At 31.0% G+C, this 19,570-nt stretch overlaps 1 protein-coding gene across 6 annotated transcripts in view; it reads right to left on the bottom strand.

Moving 5' to 3' along the window:
• The window catches only part of LOC119604821 (cAMP-specific 3',5'-cyclic phosphodiesterase-like), a 165,855-nt gene that overhangs the window by 35,757 nt on the left and 110,528 nt on the right, over positions 1-19,570 (bottom strand). For all 6 annotated transcript variants that reach the window (XM_037957686.1, XM_037957685.1, XM_037957682.1 and 3 more), the window contains exon 2: positions 16,762-16,938. In XM_037957686.1, the coding sequence (XP_037813614.1) occupies positions 16,762-16,938 (177 nt within the window). The remainder of the gene's footprint in view (positions 1-16,761; positions 16,939-19,570) is intronic.

Genomic DNA, 19,570 nt, shown 5'->3' with positions numbered 1-19,570 from the left:
TGTTGCATACTTTACGGCTTCGCTGAAAATAGTACACACACATAGTGTCGCTACACGAGTACATGAATACAGACTTATGTATGTACTTGGTACATTTAATTTTTCTATTTTGTTTTATTTTTCATTTCAGTTTCTCTTTTTTACTATCTAAACAATTTACCTTCAATATTGTTGTACTTTTATTATTGCTAAATATTTCGTTTTATTTTTTATGTTTTTTTTTTATTATTATTATTTCATGGCTTATATCGCATTTTCAAATATTTTCAAATATTTTAGTTATGTTACGTTAGGTTATTAAAAGCATTTGTGTTTATTTCATACAAATGAGTACAAACTTATTTCGTAGAAAAAATATAGGGATTTTTTGTTATTACTGAAAACAACTATAACAGTAATAGAACAGAACTAGAACAGAACTATAACAGAACTCGAACAGAACTCGAACAGAACTAGAACAGAACTAGAACAGAACTAGAACAGAACTAGAACAGAACTAGAACAGAACTAGAACAGAACTAGAACAGAACTAGAACAGAACTAGAACAGAACTAGAACAGAACTAGAACAGAACTAGAACAGAACTAGAACAGAACTAGAACAGAACTAGAACAGAACTAGAACAGAACTAGAACAGAACTAGAACAGAACTAGAACAGAACTAGAACAGAACTAGAACTGAACTAGAACAGAACTAAAACAGAACTAGAACTGAACTAGAACAGAACTAGAACAGAACTAGAACTGAACTAGAACAGAACTAGAACAGAACTAGAACAGAACTAGAACAGAACTAGAACAGAACTAGAACAGAACTAGAACAGAACTAGAACAGAACTAGAACAGAACTAGAACAGAACTAGAACAGAACTAGAACAGAACTAGAACAGAACTAGAACAGAAATAGAACAGAACTAGAACAGAACTAGAACTGAACTAGAACAGAACTAGAACAGAACTAGAACAGAACTAGAACAGAACTAGAACAGAACTAGAACAGAACTAGAACAGAACTAGAACAGAACTAGAACAGAACTAGAACAGAACTAGAACAGAACTAGAACAGAACTAGAACAGAACTAGAACAGAACTAGAACAGAACTAGAACAGAACTAGAACAGAACTAGAACAGAACTAGACAGAACTAGAAAAGAACTAGAACAGAACTAGAACAGAACTAGAACAGAACAGAACTAGCACAGAACTAGAACAGAACTAGAAACAGAACTAGAACAGAATTAGAACAGAACTAGAACAGAACTAGAACAGAACTAGAACAGAACTAGAACAGAACTAGAACAGAACTAGAACAGAACTAGAACAGAACTAGAACAGAACTAGAACTAGAACAGAACTAGGACAGAATTAAAACAAAGTAATATCTATTTGAAATTCATTGTTTTTAGTGATAAGAAAATAAATTGAAATAACAACTAACTTACCAATCTCGTTCCTTTTTGAAACAACAAAATAGCAATAGATAATATAGAAAAATGTATTCCAAAATTCGAGCACGATTATCAGTTAGCGTTTATAATCTCTACTCAAATAAACTATTATGCATTCGTTCAAAAATACTCAATTTTACCGCCTTCAAGAAAAAAACGAACTTTTCACTCAAAATTTCAACTAAAACTGAGACCCACAGTCGTACATGTGTCATCTTTGCAGCCGGAAATAAAATTTGTTTTAAAACAATTTCTATTCTTTCTTATCTAACGTTATCAAACAAAATAAAAATTATAAATACTTTTTAATATGCCAATACATGACTCGTTATCAGAGTAAATGAACCAATAAATAAAGAAAAGAGCACAGAAAATGTGTATTATCATTTCAATATCAACGACCCGCATTGTATAAACAATTGTTCAAGTGTTCTGAACGTATCTTGAAAATTAATAAATTTTGCTCATTTGAATAAAATGTTTTTTTAAGTTGATTTATTATTTTCATGACGAAAAATTTTAGAAGGGCTGCCAAACATTCCCATAAATTTAAATAGGGTTGAAAAATTCATACGCCCTGGGGGACGTTGCAGTAGTTTTATCAATTTCAACAAATTTCGAAACTAAATAGCTTCTATTAATTAACTTATCTAACATCAAATATGCCAATTATTATATATAATTTTGCAAACTTAATGAGAAAAAACAAAAAAAAAAAAAAAACTATTTTTTTGTTCAACTTATATAGATTTACCACATAATCAAAATATTAAATTACAATTGTATATGTTTAACCTTTTAACACACAATTTCCCCAGAAGTTTAATGAAAGTGAAATTCATAATTGTAATCAAAACTAAGGAGGTGTTAGGTTTTTCGTTTTGGTTGAAAACCACAAATCTTATATAAATACGTAATATACAAACATATGCAAAGAAAGTACAGATTCTTACTCCTCGCTACGTGTTTGTACAATAAAATCTAAGCAAACAGCAAAATACACTTAATCAGTGTGTTTATATAAGAAAATGTATTAAATAAACGCCAAAGGCTACTAATTACATACATACAACATGTAATATTTGAAACAAGAACATATACACAACAGCAGCAACTCGAAAACAGATAATTTTTAACAAGGTGTAGCGAGAGAAGGTGTTTTTATGACAAGAATAAACCAAACTAAAATTAAACTACAGACAGAACTAAAATTGAACTAGAACTGAACTAGAACTGAATTAGAACTGAATTAGAACTGACTGATAGAACTGAACTAGAACTGAACTAGAACTGAACTAGAACTGAACTAGAACTGAACTAGAACTGAACTAGAACTGAACTAGAACTGAACTAGAACTGAACTAGAACTAGGGTGATCGACTCGATTTTTCAACCGGTTTTAATACCGGTTTTTTCTGCTTTACCAGTGTCGGTTTTTTCTAAATGTTGATTTTTCGAATATCGAATAACCCGGTTTTTTCACTTTTAAAAACCGGTTTCGAATACTTTATTTGCTTTGTATTCAAAGATTATTTAAATGAAATTTTGAAGTAAATAATACAGCCCGTTTAAATTTTAAAAATATTCGAGTCCAAGAACTAGGATATATTTTTCTAAAGCACCATTGGTTAAACTTTTTTGATTTTCCTAATTAATTAAAAAATTTTATTTGTAAAATTGATAACTGTTTAATAAAATTTTATTAATCTTAAGATTATATTCCAATTACAATAATTAATTTACGGCTGAAATATTATGGAATTGTTGGAATGCCTATGAAAATTTCCTAAAAGGGCTTAAGAATAAGCTAGGATTACATAGTACCTTATTTTTAAAAGAAGTGTCCACCTTTTTCCAAATTTTTTTTTTTATATTAAAGAAATAATGTAAATCAGACGACTAGATCTAAAGTTATAATCGTTTAAACTGTTAAAAAATCATTTCAGGCCATGTTTTATTAATCAAATTTAAACATAAACATTAATTTCTTCAAATTAACATATACTTTTTATTTATTATGAAAAACCGGTTACCGGTTTTTTCTGAATTTGAAAAATATCAACCGGTTTTTTGAAATGTCAACTATTCGAACTATTCGAAAACCGGATTTTGGAAAATGCCGAATAATCGATCACCCTAACTAGAACTGAACTAGAACTGAACTAGAACTGAACTAGAACTAGAACTGAACTAGAATTGAACTAGAACTGAACTAGAACAGAACTAGAACTGAACTAGAACTGAAATAGAACCCTAGAACTGAAATAGAACTGAGACTAGAACTGAACTAGAAATGAACTAGAACTGAACTAGAACTGAACTAGAACTGAACTAGAACTGAACTAGAACTGAACTAGAACTGAACTAGAACTGAACTAGAACTGAACTAGAACTGAACTAGAACTGAACTAAACTGAACTAGAACTAGAACTAGAACTGAACTAGAACTGAACTAGAACTGAGACTAGAACTGAACTAGAACTGAACTAGAACTGAACTAGAACTGATAGACTAACTAGAACTGAACTAGAACTGACTAGACTGAACTAGAACTGAACTAGAACTGAACTAGAACTGAACTAGAACTGAACTAGAACTGAACTAGAACTGAACGAACTAGAAACTGAACTAGAACTAGAACTGAACTAGAACTGAACTAGAACTGAACTAGAACTGAACTAGAACTGAACTAGAACTGAACTAGAACTGAACTAGAACTGACTAGAACTGAGACTAGAACTGAACTAGAACTGAACTAGAACTGAACTAGAACTGAACTAGAACTGAACTAGAACTGAACTAGAACTGAAATAGAACTGAACTAGAACTGAACTAGAACTGAACTAGAACTGAACTAGACTGAACTAGAAACTGAACTGAACTGAACTACGGACAGAACTGAACTAGAACTGAACGAGACATGAACTAGAACTGAACTAGAAACTTAACTAGAACTGAAATAGAACTGAAAAACTAGAACTGAACTAGAACTGAACTAGAACTGAACTAGAACTGAACTAGTAACTGAAACTAGAACCTAGAACTAGAACTAGAACTAGAACTGAACTAGAACTGAACTAGAACTGAACTAGAACTGAACTAAACTGAACTAGAACTGAACTAGAACTGAACTAGACTGAACTAGAACTGAACTAGAACTGAACTAGAACTGAACTAGAACTGAACTAGAACTGAACTAGAACTGAACTAGAACTGAACTAGAACTGAACTAGAACTGAACTAGAACTGAACTAGAACTGAACTAGAACTGAACTAGACCTGAACTAGAACTGAACTAGAACTGACTAGAACTGAACTAGAACTGACTAGAACTGAACTAGAACGGAACTAGAACTGAACTAGAACTGAACTAGAACTGAACTAGAACTGAACTAGAACTGACTAGAACTGAACTAGAACTGAACTGAACTAGAACTGAACTAGAACTGAACTAGAACTGAACTAGAACTGAACTAACTGAACTAGAACTGAACTAGAACTGAACTAGAACTGAACTAGAACTGAACTAGAACTGAACTAGAACTGAACTAGAACTGAACTATAACTGAACTAGAAACTGAACTAGAACTGAACTAGAACTGAACTAGAACTGAACTAGAACTGAACTAGAACTGAACTAGAACTGGAACTAGAACTGAACTAGAACTGAACTAGAACTGAACTAGAACTGAACTAGAACTGACCTAGAACTGAACTAGAACTGAACTAGAACTTAACTAGAACTGAACTAGAACTGACTAGAACTGAACTAGAACTGAACTAGAACTGAACTAGAACTGAACTAGAACTGGAACTAGAACTGAAACTAGAACTGAACTAGAACTGAACTAGACTGAACTAGAACTGAACTAGAATGAAATAGAACTGAACTAGAACTGAACTAGAACTGAACTAGAACTGAACTAGACTGAACTAGAACTGAACTAGAACTGAACTAGAACTGAACTAGAACTGAACTAGAACTGAACTAGAACTGAACTAGAACTGAACTAGAACTGAACTAGAACTGAACTAGAACTGAACTAGAACTGAACTAGAACTGAACTAGAACTGAACTAGAACTGAACTAGAACTGAACTAGAACTGAACTAGAACTGAACTAGAACTGAACTAGAACTGAACTAGAACTGAACTAGAACTGAACTAGAACTGAACTAGAACTGAACTAGAACTGAACTAGAACTGAACTAGAACTGAACTAGAACTGAACTAGAACTGAACTAGAACTGAACTAGAACTGACTAGAACTGAACTAGAACTGAACTAGAACTGAACTAGAACTGAACTAGAACTGAACTAGAACTGAACTAGAACTGAACTAGAACTGAACTAGAACTGAACTAGAACTGAACTAGAACTGAACTAGAACTGAACTAGAACTGAACTAGAACTGAACTAGAACTGAACTAGAACTGAACTAGAACTGAACTAGAACTGAACTAGAACTGAACTAGAACTGAACTAGAACTGAACTAGAACTGAACTAGAACTGAACTAGAACTGAACTAGAACTGAACTAGAACTGAACTAGAACTGAACTAGAACTGAACTAGAACTGAACTAGAACTGAACTAGAACTGAACTAGACTGAACTAGAACTGAACTAGAACTGAACTAGAACTGACTAGAACTGAACTAGAACTGAACTAGAACTGAACTAGAACTGAACTAGAACTGAACTAGAACTGAACTAGAACTGAACTAGAACTGAACTAGAACTGAACTAGAACTGAACTAGAACTGAACTAGAACTGAACTAGAACTGAACTAGAACTGAACTAGAACTGAACTAGAACTGAATTAGAACTGAACTAGAACTGAACTAGAACTGAACTAGGACCAAACAGAACGGAAGTAGAACTGAACTAGGTATCATTTTCATATTACCCTTTATTGTTATAGTAGCCCAAAAAATGTCACTTTGTTGACGATTCTGAGTGAGTAATATCAAACTAGTTGGTTACTTACTTGGGTATGTATATTTATGCACATAACACTCTCGCAAACACAAACACACAAAAGGACATGTGTAAGTGCGATTAAGTAAGTGAGTATAAGGACATGAGTGAGTATGTTTGTATATATTAAGATTTTTCTAAGAAAAAAAAATGGTGTCAAATGGCAACACAAAAGCCTATGAACGCTTGAGTGGTGCCTTGAGAAGCATAATAATGCAATGATCATGATGATGATGATGACGAGGACGTTGTTGATGATGATGAAGATGATATGACGTGTGACTGTTAAAATGTGTAAATGTTTGTGATTTTTATTTGTCTTTGGTTGTATTCCAAAAGTACTTAAAACACAAACACATACATACATATGAAGATACCCATACACAAAAATATTCATATACGGGTGACCTGCTAAATAAAATGTTTCTTTTTTCCCTTTTCTCTAGTTGTTGTTGTTGTTTCAGTTTTTCCATTGTATGCCAAAGGCATAGATTTTGTTTTTAGTATTTTGTGCTTTTTTTAGTTAAGCATGTTGTTGTTTTCTGCTAATAAAGTATGTAGTAGTTGTTGTGATTTTAGCCAACAAAATGTTGGAATATGAAATGGTTATAAACTTGGTTAAAAGTGGTTGACTAGAGGTCAATGTGTTTGTTACATTTTCCAAACAACTAGTATATATTAAGACAAAAGTTTGTAAATAAATAAACAAACGAATGTACTTAGTATTTCCCTTTTATGTTTATTTGTAGACTTAAATCATTTGCCAACTTTCGAAGATTAAAGTGTTTTTCCCCAAAACTAAGCGAATTGAAGATTTTACGAGAAAAGGAAATGCGGGTTTTAGTTGTCTGATTTGTTTGCCAATAATTCTAGGAAAATGAAATTAATAAAAGTTTTAGAAGTAGTTCATACTCATAGAACCTTATTTATATAGAGTTTTTGGTAAATGGGAAAATTTTAACTGAAATCATATTCAATCATATCAAGTCTATAAATTGTTATTTTAAGAGACCAAATCCCTGAAATCCGTTAGATAGTCCCATCTCTGGCTGCTGTTTCATTTCATAAAATTATGTAACAAGCTTAATAAAAAATATTCTTTTTAAATTCAAAAACCTCAAAATTAAATGGTTTAATTTTTCTTGAATTATTATTAAGAGTGAAAACCTCAAATAACCCAAATACACCCACAACTGTTGTTAATTTTTGTAAACTTGTGCCAAACTGTTTGTATTCATTTTGTTGTTGTTTTATTTCTTACAAAATTTTTATTTTATTACATACAGATGTTCAAACATTTATGTATTTGTAGTCTATATAAACGTACGTTAACACATACATATTTATATGTATGTATTTGTATACAAATTTAGTATACAATTTTTCAAATAAAAACAATCACATACTTGTGTAGTTAATAATGCAGAAAAAGTTCAAAACAAAAATGTGTAGTAACTCAAACATATTAACTTTAACTAAATAATTTTTAAAAAATGGATTCCTAGGATCATATTTCGAGCTTTTTTATCTCCCTGTATTATGTGGGTAATAACAATATATGTTAGTGAGTACTTCAACAAGTACGTTAATATTTTTTTGTATTTATAAAACTGAATATAATTAACATTGTTTTCTGCTCATCTGTCTGTTTTTTTCCCATCGTTGATGAAAAATAATTAAAATTTAACCAAGGAAAAATGATTTTGCTGTCTTCGCCATAGTTTTTTGTTGTTTTAATTTCTGTTAAATACTACAGAGAGAGATTAAAAACAAATATTTAATAAAAATATTTTTATATATTCAAATACTTTATGTATTAAATATTCATTAGTGCTGGTAAAATTTATTGTTTTCAAGTTAAAAAAATGTGGTTTTATGAAAAACGAAAGAAAGAAAAAACCGTATGTTATGTTATAACAGTTTAAAAAAGTCAGGCTTTAACACTATGCTTTTAAAGGGAGTTGAAAAAATCTAACTGAATAACTAAACTAGAACAGAATAGAACTAGAACGGAACTAGAACAGAACTAGAACAGAACTAGAACAGAACCAGAACAGAACTAGAACAGAACTAGAACTGAACTAGAACAGAACTAGAACAGAACTAGAACAGAACTAGAACAGAACTAGAACAGAACTAGAACAGAACTAGAACAGAACTAGAACAGAACTAGAACAGAACTAGAACAGAACTAGAACAGAACTAGAACAGAACTAGAACAGAACTAGAACAGAACTAGAACAGAACTAGAACAGAACTAGAACAGAACTAGAACAGAACTAGAACAGAACTAGAACAGAACTAGAACAGAACTAGAACAGAACTAGAACAGAACTAGAACAGAACTAGAACAGAACTAGAACAGAACTAGAACAGAACTAGAACAGAACTAGAACAGAACTAGAACAGAACTAGAACAGAACTAGAACAGAACTAGAACAGAACTAGAACAGAACTAGAACAGAACTAGAACAGAACTAGAACAGAACTAGAACAGAACTAGAACAGAACTAGAACAGAACTAGAACAGAACTAGAACAGAACTAGAACAGAACTAGAACAGAACTAGAACAGAACTAGAACAGAACTAGAACAGAACTAGAACAGAACTAGAACAGAACTAGAACAGAACTAGAACAGAACTAGAACAGAACTAGAACAGAACTAGAACAGAACTAGAACAGAACTAGAACAGAACTAGAACAGAACAGAACTAGAATACTAGACAGAACTAGAACAGAACTAGAACAGAACAACTAGAACAGAACTAGAACAGAACTAGAACAGAACTAGAACAGAACTAGAACAGAACTAGAACAGAACTAGAACAGAACTAGAACAGAACTAGAACAGAACTAGAACAGAACTATAACAGAACTAGAACAGAACTAGAACAGAACTAGAACAGAACTTGAACAGAACTTGAACAGAACTAGAACATAACTAGAATAGAACTAGAACATAACTAGAACAGAACTAGAACAGAACTAGAACATAACTAGAACAGAACTAGAACATAACTAGAACATAACTAGAACAGAACTAGAACAGAACTAGAACCGAACTAGAACAGAACAGAACAGAACTAGAACTAGAACTAGAACAGAACAGAACTTGAACTAGAACAGAACTAGAGCAGAACTAGAACAGAACTATAACAGAACTATAACAGAACTATAACAGAACTATAACAGAACTAGAACAGAACTAGAACAGAACTAAACAAGTAAGTAAGTATAGTCGGGCGTGACCGACCATATGATACCCTACACCAGTTATGAATATTAAATGTTATTCATTTTTCATAATAAAGCATTTAACTTCAATATTACCTTGTTCTAACATTTAAGCAATTTATGGATGAAAAACTAATTTTCTGAAAGAGGGTTTATATGGAGGCTAGGGCAAATAAGGACCAGGTCCGATAAAGTTTTGTGGATATATTTATTCATCGCGATATTTGTGTTTATAAGTTAATTTTGGACATTCAAGTAATTTTATGAAGGGGGACATTGTATGGGAGCTAGGGTCAAATGAGGCCCGATCTTTATGAAATTTGGGTATAAATAGAATTGGACTACTACTGAAGTAGATTTGGAAAAAAATTCACTTTTTGGATCCGAAGGACCATTATATAATTAAATGGCATTATGACATAATCCAAAATCTTAATATGTACTAATTTTCTTCAACGGTTTTACAACCACCAAATTATTTACAATTAATTACAGTAACTATTTGCAGCTAGTAAACTTTTCAGCAACATAAATCACAATTTTGTTTCTTTTGACCAAAACAAAATTTTAAGTGGACCAAAAATGCATTCGCATATTTTTATTTGAATTTTTTTTCAAAAGCAAAGAGATCTCATTGAAAAAAAAAAATTGCTTGAAATTTTTATGAGCTAATTTCAGAAAAAAACTATACAGTGGACGTCCACTAGTACGAATTATATAGTGTCAGGCCCTTTCGTAATACCGAAAAATTCGTATTATTGAACAACACATTTTGTTTGTTTAAATTCAAATAATACACATAAAATATTGGATTTTATTTATTTTTGTTATATTTTCAATGAAAAATTACATAACGGAACAAAATATAATAAATGTGTATTATCTATATATATAAAATTCTAACGTTACTGACTGACTGACTGACTGACTGATTCATCATCGCACAGCCTAAACGGTTGAAGCTAAAGAGCTGAAATTTGGACAGGAGGTTGGTCTCCCTCCAAGTAGATCCACTAAGACGGGATTTTTGGAAATTCGAATGTTTAGGGGGTAAAAAAGGGTAAAAACGGGTAAATTCGGTAACCTTATATCTCCTAAACTAGAAAAGATACAAAAACAGTTTAAAGCTTATCGCCGTTCATTTTAAAAAAAAAAACGGACAGGTGTCTGATACTTTTTTAAAATTAGGCCCCTTTAGGGAATAAACGGGTAAAAACTGTATTTTGGTACTTTTTTCGCACCCCATGTATCTTTTAAACCAGTGCACATTAAAAAAAATATTTTTGACTCCTTCATAACTTAACGAAAAAATAAAAATATGAATTTAGTACTTTTTGGATATTCGGACGTTTAAGGGGTTAAAATTGTACCTATTTTTGGTACTTTTTTCATAAAACATTGTTTTTGGTTTATTAACTTATACATATGAATACATAATAACGGGCTCCTACTACGATGTTGCAACTTTGTGGAATAGAATTTTTATTTCGTTAATGGGGAGGAAAAAAGTACCAAAAGGGGTAAAAACGGGAAATTTGAGTTTTCTATAAAATTTAACCTAGAAACATGAAATTAAGCATGTAGAGCCCTTAGTAAATGAGAATCTATAAAAGGGGACTTTTTGGTACTTTTTCGTCCCTCGACTGGTACTTTTTGAGTTTTCTATAAAATTTAACCTAGAAACATGAAATTAAGCATGTAGAGCCCAGAGTAAATGATAATCTATAATAGGGGACTTTTTGGTACTTTTTCGTCCTTCGACTGGTACTTTTTGAGTTTTCTATAAAATTTAACCTGGAAACATTAATTTAAGCACGTAGAGCCCAGAGTAAATGAGAATCTATAATAGGGGACTTTTTGGTACTTTTTCGTCCTTCGACTGGTACTTTTTGAGTTTTCTATAAAATTTAACCTAGAAACATGAAATTAAGCATGTAGAGCCCAGAGTAAATGAGAATCTATAATAGGGGACTTTTTGGTACTTTTTCGTCCTTCGACTGGTACTTTTTGAGTTTTCTATAAAATTTAACCTAGAAACATGAAATTAAGCATGTAGAGCCCTTAGTAAATGAGAATCTATAAAAAGGGACTTTTTGGTACTTTTTCGTCTTTCGACTGGTACTTTTTGAGTTTTCTATAATATTGAACCTAGAAACATGAAATTAAGCATGTAGAGCCCGGAGTAAATGAGAATCTATAAAAGGGGACTTTTTGGTACTTTTTCGTCCTTCGACTGGTACTTTTTGAATTTCCTATAATATTGAACCTAGAAACATGAAAATAACTATGTAGAGCCTGGATTAAGTGAGAACCTATAAAAAGGGACCTTTTCATACTTTTTCGTACGTTCTTCAAAAGGTACTTTTTGGATTTTTGTATAATATGGAACCTAGAAACGTGAAATTAAGCATGTAGAGCCCGGAGTAAATGAGAATCTATAAAAGGGGACTTTTTGGTACTTTTTCGTCCTTCGACTGGTACTTTTTGAGTTTTCTATAAAATTTAACCTAGAAACATGAAATTAAGCATGTAGAGCCCGGAGTAAATGAGAATCTATAAAAGGGGACTTTTCGTTCATCAAAAGGTACTTTTTGAATTTTTTATAATATTGAACCTAGAAACATGAAATTAAGTATGTAGAGCCTGGATTAAGTGAGAACATATAAAAGGACACTTTTTGGAACTTTTTCGTTCTTCAAAAGGTACTTTTTGGATTTTTGTATAATATTGAACCTAGAAACGTGAAATTAAGCATGTAGAGCCCGGATTAAGTGAGGACCTATAAAAGGGGACTTTTTGGTACTTTTTCGTTCTTTAAAAGGTACATTTTGAATTTTCTATAATATTGAACCTAGAAACATGAAATTAAGCGTTTAGAGCCTGGATTAAGTGAGAACCTATAAAAGGGCACTTTTTGGTACTTTTTCGTTCTTCAAAAGGATAAACATGCGTCATCCTGATTTAATGAAAATATATAAAAAGGCACTGTCTGGTACTTTTTAGTTCTTCAACTGTTTTTTTTTTTTTTTTTTTTTTTAATTTTCTGTAATATTGAGACTAGAATCATAAAATCAAACTTAAAGAGTTCTCTAAAAGGGGAATTTTTGATATTGCAGATATATATACATTTACAATAATGATATTTATTTTATTCCATTACGATGAGGGTAGCGAAGCACACTGGGTATAGCTAGTTTTAAATAAATTTCTTCTACATAAACAGGCATAAAAGGGACATATTTACGTATATGAATTGTTAATTTTGAAAGTATCGCGAGTCCAATGGTTGAAATGAGATATATGTAGAAGTTTTTAAATTTTAATGTTTTTAAAAAGATGTGTGCCAAAGACAATTTGCAATTTACATATGTGTTCTAAAATGTATTAAAATGTTCAGATTACATAAAACTTTTATTAGAAACTTGAATGGAATATACCACAATTCTCTAATTTATAATTTTCTCTTAAAAATTAGAATAGTTATCCTTAAACCCATTGTTTGGAATGTGGAGTCACACTACTTTCAAAATTAACAGTTCATACATACATATGTATATAAATATAATTTTACTTATTAAACAAGTAAGAGTGTTATATTCGGCTGTGCCGAATCTCATATACCCACCATCAAACCGTATGCCGTAAAAGGAATGCTCCCATATAAACATCAGGGTGTTGTTTGGAATATAGCTTAAGACAATTATGGACCGAGCTCTTTTGAACTAACAAAATATTAATTTTTAATATTTTGTACTGTACTTGTAAATATCAGAGTTTTCTTCATCAAATTTTCTAAAGAGGATCTCATATGTGGTGTATGGTCAATTGTTGACCTATCCTCATAACTTTTTGTAGACTGATTTTGGTTCATATAAAACTTGTTTACATTCGCTGTTCTCGCATTTTTATACCGGCAATTAGCGTTCATGTAATTTTATAAAGTGGCTTATATGGGGGGGGGGTAGGGTGAATTACCGACACATTCCGCATGAAATTCGGAGCGAATTTCATAACCGTATTTATAACTCATATTTTTAAGCCAGTAATGATCGTTTAAGAAATTTTCTAAAGGGAACCTTGTATGGGCGGTAGGGTAAATTATGGACCGATCCTCCCTAAATTTAGTGGAGAGATTTTGGCACGTATTAAACTTATGTGCGTCAATTTTCGTCACTACATTAATATTTTTAAGCCAGTAATGAGCAGTATAGTTATTTGCAGAGGGGGCCTTATATGGGGGAAGGGTCATTTATGGGCCGATCCAAAAAAAAAATTGGTACCGAGATTTTGGCTCGTAAGAAACTTACGTGTGTAGCATTTCATCGCTTTACTCTTATTTTTAAGACAGTAATGAGCGTTAAAGCTATTTCCTGAAGTGGACCCAATAGGGGGAGAAGGGCCAATTATGGACCTATCCATATTAAAGTTATTAAAAAGATTTTGGCTCGCGAGGAACTTAATTGTGTAAAATTTTATTGCTATATTCGTATTTTTTAGCCAATAATGAGCGTTAAAGTCATTTTCAGAAGGGGACCTTATATGGGGGGTAGGGTCATTTATTTGCCGATCTTAAAAAAAAATTCGTAGAGCGATTTCGGTTCGTAAGAAACTTATTTATACCGAATTTCATCGCTATACTCGCATTTTTGGACCAGTAATGAGTGTTAAAGTAATTTTCTAAAGGGGACCTTATATGAGGGGTAGGGTCAATTATGGACCGATCCTCAAAAAATTTGGTAAAAAGATTTTGGCTCACATGAAACTTATTTATGTCGAATTTCATCGCTATACTTGCATTTTGTGGCCAGTAATGAGTGTTAAAGTCATTTTCAGAAGGGGACCTTATATGGGGGGTAGGGTCATTTATGGGCCGATCCTGAAAAAATTTGGTAGAAAGATTTTGGCTCATATGGAACTTATTTATGTCGAATTTCATCGCTATACTTGTACTTCTGAAGCAGTTATGCCCGTTGAAGCTGTTTTTTGGAGGTCCACTTGTATGGGGGCTATCCGAAAAAGTGGACCGATATTGCCCATTTTCAATACCAAACAAACCTTAACAATAGAGAATATTTATGCAAAATTTCAACTGCCTAGCTCCTCTCGTGTGGTCCCTATCGTGATTTCAACAGACAGACGGACAGACGGACGGACGGACAGACGGACGGACATGGCTAGATCGTCTTAGAATTTAATAAGGACTCGGAATATATATACTTTTATGGGTCTATGAGCAATATTTCGATGTGTTACAAACGGAATGACAAAATCAATATACCCCCCATCTTTTTTGATGGTTTATTACATTGTAAAATGATTCTTACGGCTTTTTCAATAACAGCACTTTTGAGGCTTTAATATTGTTCTCAGCAGAGTTATTGTCGGGAACTAATAAAATACTTTCCTCATTGGCGTTATCATCCAATTTAATTTCTTCTCTTGGGTCATCAAAATTCCAATAAAATAAATTAATAACACTAAATAATTGTTGATTTGTAAATATACATGCAGTAAATTGTGTGTATAGGATTTTTAAAAATACAAAACACTTGTAATAAATACAAAAAACTTCAAAATTACTGAGCTTAAGGTGAATGATACCGAAATAATAAAATAAAAACATAATAAAAACTTCATTCATACGTAAATAAAACCAAAGTTCCCATAAAAAATGCGTTATTCGTACTATCGAACAGAAAAATTGTGACTTTATTCGTACTATAGAGTAGACAATGCAACAATTTTGCCATTCGTATTATTGGATATTCGTAATAAAGAGTATACGTACTATTGGACGTCCACTGTATTTTACAACTGTGAAATTTATTTAAATTTGTTGTTTTTTTTCAGCTAATAAATTTATACGGTATGAGTTGGGGTTGCTGGTGTTTGATGGCCTTAGACAAAAGCAATTTGTAGCGTATAAATTTTTAGTTTAATGCATTTACGACAAGTGGGTAACAAACCCACAAACATTAGACTAACATTTAACAAATTTTTATAGTTTAAAATATTTGTTTTTAGTATTTTTTGGTTTATTTTCAAAACAAAACGCAAATAAAAAACACTAAATATAAAAATAAATACTTGCGGTCATATAAATTCAAATATTTTTAATGAGCTGTAGTAAAATATACAAGTATTTATTTATATATTTTTTTCGTTGCTGTTGTGTATTTCAAATATATTTTTATTATCATTTTTTTTTAGATATTTGTCAAATTTAAAAAAAAATATCTTTTTTTATTAAACAAATGTTCTGAGAAAACAAGTTTTAACTATATTTAATTGACAGACTAAAAAGTATTGAAATATAATTTAAGCAATAGAGAAATTTATTTGAAAATATATTACAATTTAATTGGATTTTTTCATACAATTCATGACGCGAAGGACCATATTAAGTCTAATCTTAGATGGAAGGACCAAGGTTTAAATTTACATTCATTGAAGCTTTCTAACATACAGATCTAAATGTCTACTTTGAGTAAATAATCTGATATTTATTATAATAATATTTCTTTAAGGTTCGAAGGACCAACATTAAACAAATTTCTTTTCTTTAAAATATCATAATTTTAATAAGATTTTTTCGTATTCTTTAATATTTCTTATAATATAAAAATAAAGCCAGAAAGTGCTTCAGTTTTTTAAAAACACATTGAAAAAGTTTGATAGTTAAAAGGGTGTTTGAAAGTAAAGTGCATAGAAGAAAGTGAGTTGAAGTGAAGCGTATCGATATTTGAACGAAATTGTGTAAGAGCAAATAGACAATGCAGCAATGAGAAACATATACTTTTTTGCAAAAAAAAAAAAGAAAAAAATCTTGATGCTTTTATGTCACATTAATGAATGAAATGTGAAACTTTAAAAACAGAAAATATTGATTGAAATATATATTTTTTTAAAATTTTTCTTGGATAGCAAAAAGGAAAAGTAATAAAGAAATGATAAAAGTGAAATTGTAATGAAATAATATAAGGAAAATAAAAATAAATTGCAAATGCGTTTTAAAGCATGTTCGGCATTAAATTGTTTTAAATATTTATTTAAAATTAAAATAAAATTTAGAATATAAAAAGTTTAAAAAAAACTTACCTTTCACTAGCAATGCTTGAATTGCGGGACATTGACTTAGGTGACATTTCAAAATCAGAATCGGAACGATATAAAAACGATTCACGACGTTGGGGTAGATTCTGTAAAACCAAACCGGCGCTGGGAGAGCCGCCTTCAAGCGGTGATCGAGCACTTTGGCCATTTTCTACATCGAAGCTGTAAATGTAAAAAACAAAATAAATTATTAATATACATTTTATCTAAATAATGCAATAAAATAATTGTATCTCATAATTTTTAACACCCCAAGAATATTTTCTATTAATTAATATATTTTAAAGTCTTCCTATTTACTATTTTTATCATTCATTCCTTTAAATTTTTGCTATTTCTTTTAAAATGTAGTTCTCCCTTCTTTTACTTGCGTTTTTGTTAAAGCCTTTCCGTCTGTCTTTCCGTTTCAGTTTCCTTGCTGTTGACACTACTTACACCAGTCTTATTTAATAAGACTAAATATCTTTTGTGAAACAAGGACGTTTCTATGTATATATCTTTAGAAAATAATAGACACACAATTCTTCACACTTATTTTAACCAGAACAAAAAGAAAAAAACTTTTTTTTTTTACTTTCACACCTTGTTGAATTTTGTCTTCCTTGAGGAACTTTCCTTCTAAGATACACTAAACACTACATAGCTATACTATAAGCAGGAGGAACTGAAAACAATGAAAACAAATTTATTGAAACTCCTGTTGTTTTCTTAATGAGAAAAAGCAGTGTTATTTATTTTAGGCGAAAAAAATATAATAAAGAATTTTTTTTTGTTAAGTATTGTTTATTGAAGTGTGGACTGTTAGCAGTGAAAATAAAATAGTAAAGTTTTACGGCAGAATTTAAGAGGCATTGAAATGGAATTGTAGAATATCTCATATGTAGGGAATGTGATTAAAAATTGCGGAATTTACTTTTAAAATATTTAAGATACTTAAACTAGAGTTTAAAAAGAAATGAAGCAAAACTGACCTGAAACTGAACTAGAACTGAACTAGAGCTGAACTAGAACTGAACTAGAACTGAACTAGAACTGAACTAGAACTGAACTAGAACTGAACTAGAACTGAACTAGAACTGAACTAGAACTGAACTAGAACTGAACTAGAACTGAACTAGAACTGAACTAGAACTGAACTAGAACTGAACTAGAGAACTAGAACTGAACTAGAACTGAACTAGAACTGAACTAGAACTAGAACTGAACTAGAACTGAACTAGAACTGAACTAGAACTGAACTAGAACTGAACTAGAACTGAACTAGAACTGAACTAGAACTGAACTAGAACTGAACTAGAACTGAACTAGAACTGAACTAGAACTGAACTAGAACTGAACTAGAACTGAACTAGAACTGAACTAGAACTGAACTAGAACTGAACTAGAACTGAACTAGAACTGAACTAGAACTGAACTAGAACTGAACTAGAACTGAACTAGAACTGAACTAGAACTGAACTAGAACTGAACTAGAACTGAACTAGAACTGAACTAGAACTGAACTAGAACTGAACTAGAACTGAACTAGAACTGAACTAGAACTGAACTAGAACTGAACTAGAACTGAACTAGAACTGAACTAGAACTGAACTAGAACTGAACTAGAACTGAACTAGAACTGAACTAGAACTGAACTAGAACTGAACTAGAACTGAACTAGAACTGAACTAGAACTGAACTAGAACTGAACTAGAACTGAACTAGAACTGAACTAGAACTGAACTAGAACTGAACTAGAACTGAACTAGAACTGAACTAGAACTGAACTAGAACTGAACTAGAACTGAACTAGAACTGAACTAGAACTGAACTAGAACTGAACTAGAACTGAACTAGAACTGACTAGAACTGAACTAGAACTGAACTAGAACTGAACTAGAACTGAACTAGAACTGAACTAGAACTGAACTAGAACTGAACTAGAACTGAGCTAGAACTGAACTAGAACTGAACTAGAACTGAACTAGAACTGAACTAGAACTGAACTAGAACTGAACTAGAACTGAACTAGAACTGAACTAGAACTGAACTAGAACTGAACTAGAACTGAACTAGAACTGAACTAGAACTGAACTAGAACTGAACTAGAACTGAACTAGAACTGAACTAGAACTGAACTAGAACTGAACTAGAACTGAACTAGAACTGAACTAGAACTGAACTAGAACTGAACTAGAACTGAACTACAACGGAACTAAAAACTTCACAATTTGATGAAAAGTAATGGTTTATTTTTTGCTGCAAAATATATTAAATAGAAAATTTTATGTTTAATTCAATTTTTGTATTTCTATTTAACTATTACCCTACAGCATTTGAAAATAATAATATTTTATTAATAGATCTAAATAGACAAATATCTTTTCCTCTAGGCCAAAAAAAAACATCTTTATAAATAAAAAACAAATCTAAGGTTTATTATCGATTTCAAATGCTCTACTAAATTAGAATTACAAACATATTAGATGGATAAATGTATATTGACCAGTACCAGTGTGCAATCACAAGAAAACCAACCAAAAAGATAAAGTAGATTTTATAATAAATTATTCATTATAGCGTTTGTTTGATGAAAAAGGAAAACACAAACAAGAAATAAGTAATTCCTTAATTAATAAAATTAATTAATTTACGTACAAAATAACTAATGTATGTGCATACAGATAAAGGTCATTTTTATTTTTGTATATACTACTTATGTACATACATACATGTGTATGTATGTGTTTAGTAGTCCCTAGAGAGTGTCACAAAAATATTTCTTTGTTAAATAAAAATTTCTTAAATTTAAATT

Source organism: Lucilia sericata, unplaced genomic scaffold (assembly GCF_015586225.1).
Source record: "Lucilia sericata isolate MDLA Ls3-8-SP2 unplaced genomic scaffold, ASM1558622v1 Contig000435F_arrow, whole genome shotgun sequence".
Lineage (NCBI taxonomy): Eukaryota > Metazoa > Arthropoda > Insecta > Diptera > Calliphoridae > Lucilia > Lucilia sericata.
Note: the sequence above shows the minus strand (reverse complement) of the source record. Positions and strands in the feature narration are given on the sequence as shown.